The sequence below is a fragment of the Sinocyclocheilus rhinocerous genome, unplaced genomic scaffold (assembly GCF_001515625.1).
Source record: "Sinocyclocheilus rhinocerous isolate Xijiao unplaced genomic scaffold, SAMN03320098_v1.1 scaffold200, whole genome shotgun sequence".
Lineage (NCBI taxonomy): Eukaryota > Metazoa > Chordata > Actinopteri > Cypriniformes > Cyprinidae > Sinocyclocheilus > Sinocyclocheilus rhinocerous.
The window spans coordinates 1,079,503-1,087,370 of record NW_015641014.1 but is presented as its reverse complement, the minus strand read 5'-3'; the positions used below and the strand labels follow the sequence as shown (position 1 = coordinate 1,087,370).

Here is a 7,868-nt window from a genome sequence, read left to right as displayed (position 1 = left end):
TTAGTCCAGGGATCAAAATAGCCTTTTGTAGAACACAAATGTCTGTAAACAGAACTGTTCTGGGGCAGAAACAGCGCGCAAACAACAATACACATTTATTTGGCAAATGACAATCATTGGTGGTCAAGTTTTTCACTTTAAGATTCAATAATTAATGGAATTTGTTTTTAGAATTGAATGTTAAAAGTAGTGCTGTCAAACGATTAATCGCATCCAAAATAAAAGTTTTTGTTTACATAATAAAATATACACCGTATATATTTATGAAAAATATGTTATGTTTATATGTTAAATATATATATATATATATATAATATTAAATATAAGAATATAAATATATACATGTAAATATTTTCAAAATATTTACTGTATGTGTGTGTATTTATATGTACATAAATATACACAGTACACACACATATATTATGTAAACAATTTCTTTTATTTTGGATGCGATTAATTGCGATTAATCATTTGACAGCACTAGTTAAAAGGTGAAATTAATAAACAAAGGTGCACTATTTATGCGTTTCACAAATACATACTTCTGCACAGACAATATTAGCATCATATTTATTCTAACTAAATGGTCTTCCACTACTTAAGTGGCTATATATTTAGAAAGCCCAAAAGTGCTATTTCGTAAACTTGGTAAACAGCATCCAAGGAGTCCAGAGTCTAACTCCAACAGACACATACCGACTCAAAAGGATATATTAAAAAAAAAAAAAAGTGTCAAACTGCTCTAAAGAACAAAATAAAATAAGGCAAAATAAGGCAGGTGAGAAACAAGGCTTAAAACGGATAGACCAAATGAAAAAGCAACAGTGCAACTTAGCAAAGCACATTTTGAAATGCATAAAAATTAGAAAACCAAGAAAAGTGCTGGGAACCTATAAGCCAAAAAATCATGATGTACTATACGACTCTCTTCTCTTAAGAAAAGCTCTGCTTTTATTCCAAAAGGAGCTATTGAAAGCTGCATAGTCAAAAGTTACAAAATAAAAATGTTATGCATAAACGAGTAAAACAGTGTATTTGGAAGTAGAACTTTTATGTAGCATGTTAATTTTGGAGTTCCCTACGCACACTTAAAAAAATCATAACATACTACATCCATTACAGAAATTAGTCTGTGGTTCTTAAGTAATTACATCTTATTTTGGGGTACAATATTAGTAAACGAAGACATTTCTCTAACCAGTGCCAACATATTCAAAAAGGCATTAAATGCTTCAATAACCTCAGGGCTCAATGACGAGGAATGAGAATATATAACCAAAAGCAGCTAATTCCGGTTTAGTTTGAACAGTCCTTTATTTGTGCACATTCGTTTTATGGGTAAGACTGGTGATATTTTTGTGCTTTAAGTTAAAAAAATGATTAAATGACAATTCTGTCATTATTTATGCACTCTGATGTTATTCCAAACCATGAGTTTCTTAAATGACTATTCAGTATGACATTCCTCTGCAGAATACAAACGATTTGAACCCCATTGACTTTCATTGAATGGACAAAAACAGTTAACATTTCTTAAAAAAACATTTTCTTTTGCATCCCACAGAAGGAAAAAAGTCATATTGGTTTGGAACAACATGAGGGTGAGTAAATGGTAACATTATTTTCATTTCTGGGTAAACTATCCCCTAAACAATTGATTTTCATTGTAAGGAAAAGAGCAGCTTGGACATCTGCCTAAATATCTCCTTTTGTGTTTTACGAATTTAAAACAACATGAGGGAGAGTAAACGGCAAAATTTTTATTTTTATGTGCACTACTCCTTTAAAATATGAGGTTGTTTCTAGTTAACACAAGTATCACAAATACTGAAGAGAAAATTGGCGCGCCCCAAAGAACAATGTGGCCGGCAGTTACGAGCTGCTTTGCGAATATGGATTTCAGTTAACGGTTAAGTCTGTTCCTTTTCCCCCTAAATCACATCTAAAAGCTCTCAGCAATACTAAGTGCAGTGTTTCTTTGTGCAAGGCCAGCGGTGATGCAATTAGGTGAAAATGGCGTTAAGTTCAGAGACGGTTATATGGTCTGACTACACAAGGATCACACAAAGCCCTCCAAGAGACACAAAGGAATACCAGCTCCTGTTCTGACACACAATGAACCCCTAACCTTATAAAACAAGACCCATCCTGACAAACACTTGTGTAAGATTATAGTACGCTGTTTGAGAGAACATTATATAAAATACTCCTCCTAATACTCAGGTAGAATCTAAAAGAGAATATGAAAAACAGTTTCTTTGCGGTTTCTCCTTCGTTTTGGGTTGGAGATGGGGTGGACGACTTCTGGAAGTCATCATCTCCGTATAAGGGTTTAGGATAGTGCTACATTAAGGTTAGGGCTGTCTTATGGACTACCTTATGTCATATGTTGATCCAGGTGAGACTATGTCTCTGGGTTTGTCACTGTCGTAGCTGCTGTGGAATTCATGATCTTCATGTACTGAGTGTGAATGGCATCGAAGGCCTCGTCCCGATGAATCATGGCACCAAACACTAGAGGCTGTGGAAAAGACAAGTGACAAAATTCTTAGTGTGCTTTCACATTGGACAATGTCTGACATTAGTATCGGGTTCACCTAGTTAGCATAAAAACTCAATTTGATGCCTGATTTGAAATCCAGCAAAATCATTTTAAGTGGTCTTAAATGTTACAATTAACATCTTTGATTATGTCTCATATCATATCATATAACCAATGCTATAAATGCAGTTTCTCTTCAGTTATTTCAGTTAGTGTGCAAGCTTAACAATTAGCCTACTTGCTTCTTCTTTAGCTACAGCGGTGAACAGCTGCTGCTAGTCCTCACTGAGGGACTAGTGCTGATGACACAAATGTACCTTGATGTGGAGCCAATAATAAAATGTGCAAAGGAACCTGGCAGGAACTCTGATTCACAGCAAGTATGAAAATGGCCTTGAAAAAACTTAATATCCTAATATTAAGAGCCAATTATATAATACAAGTAAGAATACAGCAAAGAAAAAAGTTACACGGGTAGCTTTTCTATTTTAATTAATTAATTTAATGAAACCTGTGTGCAAAGATTCTTGCTAAGAAAAGAGAAGACTTTTAAATTGTTACAAAAAAAAATCTGTTTCAAATAAATGCTGCTCTTTAGAACTCTGTATTCAAAGAATCCTAACAGTAAAAGTATTAAGCACAACAGTTTTCAACATTGAAAATAATAAAAGTTTCTTGAGCAGCATATTAGAATGATTTCTGAAAGATCATGTGACACTGAAGACTGAAGTAATGATGCTGAAAATTCAGCTTTGCCATCAGAGGAAAAAAATAAATTTTTAAACATTAAAATACAATACTAAATTGTAATAATGTCACAATATTACTATGTTTCCTGTATTTTTGATCCGTATATACACATATATATATATAACACATACACAGATATGCAGTACCTTTAAAGTGGATGGCGTTGTAATTGAGATCCCCATCCCAGATCCAGGCAATACTGACAACACTTTGTACTGTTAACAAGAGTGGAGAAATACAGTAAGATACTAAGCATTCAATAAAAATAAGTCAACGAACATCAAAAAACATCTGGCAGACCTTCTGAATATCCGTGATGTCTTGGAGCTTGATGACTTTATTTTTCTTCGAAGACGTCGCCCGGGAGCTGGAGCTCTCAAAACACAGGTAACTATAAACACAAAACACACACTTTTATCATAAGGTACTATGCTGGCCTAACAATGCCTATAGGTCTTATACCTTAAGTACGATAAAACATTTACACCTTTGTTTAGAGAAAATGTAATTTGTAAATATTGCTATTTAATGCAATGTTGCTGATTCTGAGAAAGCCCCAAAAACGATTAATTTGCAAAACAGCAAACAAAAAAAATACTGCTATTTGAACATCTGAACATGCATACTTTTCTGTGACGTAGAGGACACCATTGCGGATGTAGTCGGTTGGCATTTTTCGGTCCCTGTTGATCAAGCAACATCGCCATCCGTTCTCGCACACTGCGAATCAAATCACACATTGTTTTACAGTTAAACAACAGCAAATGCATATGAAAATGTTCAAAGGCTAGCGTAGTTTCTCTTCCCACCTGGCAGGGGGCGCTCATTCTCTGACAAGTTGAAGACTTCATGAAAAGGCCCTCTTTTGGTGTTGTAGGCCCGTCCGCTTTCCTCCTCACGGCCAATCCCGTATGACATCCCGGCCGACTGATTACCACGTGCCACCACCGGCTGGATCTGCTGTGAAGAACAAGCGAAACTATTTATTTAGGAGCAGGACGTGTAAGTACAGCCCCAGAACTGCAAGGTTCCTGTGTGCCTTGGAAGGATCAATGCTATCCTTTAACGCCTAACCAGATAAAGAACAGAATTGATCCTAGATCAGCACTTAAGGGCCCCAACAGCAGCACCCATGTGTCAATCGTCATTAAACCAGTGTATGTTATTGAGCCAAGCAGCAGTGGTGACCTAGCAGAGTGAATGATGGTCAGTGGTTCAGCTGCATGTGGACTCCTGAGATCAGCTGGTGCCAGATTCAGTTCTCGGGGTTGGATGCCAAACACTAGCGAGGGATGCCTGGGGGGTGCTGAGGACCAGTGCAAAGCTCAAAGCTGGAGTTAAACAGCCACTTATCATAGGTATTACCACTCACCAACACATTACCAAGATATTAGTTTATTTATGTGTTAGAAGTTTGGGGCTGAACAAGACAAATGTCATTTAAAAAAGATTTATGGGCATTTCTTCAACTATGGGCACTTTTAGGTCGATTTTCCTCAAAATCAACAGAAGAACTTTTTGTTATACACCATAAAATTATTTAAAATTTAAATGAATAAATAATTCAAATTTTATTCAACTTTGCAATGCTATTTTCTTATTTGCTTGTGAATAGATTTGATTGTTTTAAATTAAAAATATAATAGTATTATTATTATTATTATTATTATTATTATATTATTAAACTGATAACAATAAAAAACATAAAAAATAATTAAAACAAACTAAATCTTAGCATGACAATAAATAATAAAGATTAAAAATGATTGTTGTTGGAATATATTTAAATATTTTAAATACAATTTAAAATGAAATCCTTTGATACATTATTATTATTGATAAAATATACTGAAAAGACTGAAAAAAACAAATGTAACATTTGTCTTACTAACACTAATACAAATACTAGTACTAATAATAATAATATAAAGAAAAAAAGCCATTTTATACATTTGATTATGTAAACATTTGATAAAATCTGTTAATCATGTATGTTAAATTTGTTGGTAGAAAAATGATAAACTGCTATTTGCCAAACATACAAGTCAAGTGGCCACAGTTAAAGAAACACCCTTATATTTGCAGCAAACTATTCTTTATCGTGCATAGAGAGTACGTCTACAAATACAACATCTGTAAAAGAAATGCTGACTAACTCCGACACAATTTGACTAAAATGTAGCTTATTCAAGGCCAAGCGCTCAAACATGACAAAAACCTGGATCCAACATTACTTAAATAACCACACTGAAAGTAAATGTATGCATATATCATTTGTTTTCTATTATAATTCATCTGATCTCGACTTAAGCAACTGTAAACTAGCTTAATTAAAAACGACACTGTGGCCACACCAGAAGAGCCAAGCTTTTCAGAGTTTCCAGCCACCTACACAAGACATTTATATAATCATGTGGGGGGAAAAAAATCAGAAAGTTGTGTATCAATACAGAGATGATGGTTTCCTTTTATTTCTCAACAAATGTCTCCATAAATTAGCTAAAATATGTGAAAGCTTGACTTCTCTGATGTAGTCACCGCTTCAAAATACTATTAGGCCTATTATACTACGCTATACTATACAGCAGAGAAACTCTCAGATATAAACCCTGCATGTCACACACACTCACACACAGAAGAGCTACACTATCTGTCTGATGACGATGGATCAAAAACATCTTGGAATGTTTCTTTACATTCCTGTTGACATTTTGGACAAATTAGTGAGAAGATGCATTATGAAATCAACAGTTTTTGATCCAATTGCCAACAGATGTTTTCATTGTCATATTGCATATTCCTGACAATGCCCACACATATATAAACACACATACGCAGGACCAGCCATTGGTGGCAAACACAGGCACTGTTGTCAAACCAAAGGCCACACTAGATCCCTACCTTTTCAAACCCAGACAGCTGAGAGAGGAAAAATAACAGAATAAACATGTGACAGACCATCACACAAACCAAAATCCTACCATTAATTAACTTTATGTATCCTCTGTTGCCTGAATTTTTTTTAAATAATCATACAGTCATCTTTATGTCTTGATCTGTCCTCTATTTTGTTTATTTATTAATTTTTTAAAATCTCATTTGGCATTATATTTAACTGATTTGAGATGTGTGTTACTTGTACCAAGGTAAAAATCTTATTCGATATAAACTCTAGTACTATATAATATATAGTAACATATGTAATATGTTACTACATATTCTTATTGGCATCTTGGCCAAGTCACTCTTGTACAGGAGTTGTATCTTAGTTAAATGAAGGCTACTAACTACAAGAGGAAGTCATTGCGCATTTTCAGTCATAACTGACGAGTTCCTCCTCGCAAAGAGACAAAGAGGAATCAGGATTAATATTTTACAAGCTTTTCGAATGGGAACAATGAGAGGGCACACGCACACGGTTTCACTCACCCGTCTGCTCAGAGTGGCATTGTTACGCTCTTTGAGTTGTGGGTCTGTGGGTAAATTGGTCCATACAATGTAGGGTGTGTCATACTTGTCCCTCAGTTTGGGGCAGCTTTTGAAGATGAAGTCGATGATGAAGAATTTGATGCCGGCATAGACACCTACAAATTTTGCATATAACAACAAGTGGAAATTATAGACTTGAGCCCCCCCCCACCAAACTGAATTTGAACATCAAAACAACAAAATTGAAGTTGTTGTCACGCGTCAAACTGAATTTCTCACCAATCATGAAGCCCAAGAGTTTATATGGCAGCAAACAGGAAGTGATGAAGGCCACCCACAAACCAACATACAGTTTCTGTGTGATTTCAGGCTGCACCCACATGAACAGGCTGCAATGAAAACACAATCATATGTAACACAATCATAAACACAGTACATACATGCATGTAAATATATATAAATAAACATCCTTTTAACAGGGCAGTACTACCAAAATCTTATCAATATCATGGTATGCATATTTTATATTAATTATATATTATTTAAATTTTATATTAATTTATATAAATTGTCATTACATATACATAAACATTACAATCTATTTCATAATAGTATTTTTTTTTCACAATAAAGCCAAAAAAAAAAACAACTTTTTTTTAAAGCAGCACTATGTAACTTTTGGCGCTCTAGCGGTTAATAAACAGAACTGCACACATCCCGCGGAAGAACATTCCAACCGGAGCTACTTCTCCAAGTTTATGTCTATGGCGATTCACGCAGGTATCTGCAGTGTTGCCAATTTAGCGACTTTGTCGCTAGATTTAGCGACTTTTCAGACCCCCCGGCGACTTTTTTTCCAAAAAAGCGACTAGCGACTTCTTGGACAAACCTTAGCAAGTCTCTGTGATCGCTGGTACTGACGCAACGGTGCGAGGTCAGCGCGCACACACCTCTCTCTCTGCGTCTGCTCAGTACAGCGAGCGGCTGTATGGGAAGCCAAACAACCCAAATGTGGGACGAAACAGCGCGGTATTAAAGTGTTCGCGACCGACTCGACAGCGCAGAGAGGACGTGTTTACTAGCGCCACCAAACTGACAGCGCAGCGCTGATCAGTTACAACAGCGCAGCGCGAACATTACTCTTCTT

General features: G+C 35.4%; 1 protein-coding gene across 3 annotated transcripts in view; it reads right to left on the bottom strand.

The window, feature by feature from the left end:
* Nucleotides 1–471: 471 nt before the first annotated feature.
* The window catches only part of gramd4b (GRAM domain containing 4b), a 27,449-nt gene continuing 20,052 nt past the window's right edge, over nucleotides 472–7,868 (bottom strand). For all 3 annotated transcript variants that reach the window (XM_016569732.1, XM_016569734.1, XM_016569731.1), the window contains exons 13-20: nucleotides 7,001–7,110; nucleotides 6,722–6,876; nucleotides 6,194–6,211; nucleotides 4,102–4,252; nucleotides 3,919–4,012; nucleotides 3,593–3,683; nucleotides 3,439–3,507; nucleotides 472–2,521 (exon numbers count right to left, since the gene is read on the bottom strand). In XM_016569732.1, the coding sequence (XP_016425218.1) occupies nucleotides 2,405–2,521; nucleotides 3,439–3,507; nucleotides 3,593–3,683; nucleotides 3,919–4,012; nucleotides 4,102–4,252; nucleotides 6,194–6,211; nucleotides 6,722–6,876; nucleotides 7,001–7,110 (805 nt within the window). In that variant the 3' untranslated portion in view covers nucleotides 472–2,404. The remainder of the gene's footprint in view (nucleotides 2,522–3,438; nucleotides 3,508–3,592; nucleotides 3,684–3,918; nucleotides 4,013–4,101; nucleotides 4,253–6,193; nucleotides 6,212–6,721; nucleotides 6,877–7,000; nucleotides 7,111–7,868) is intronic.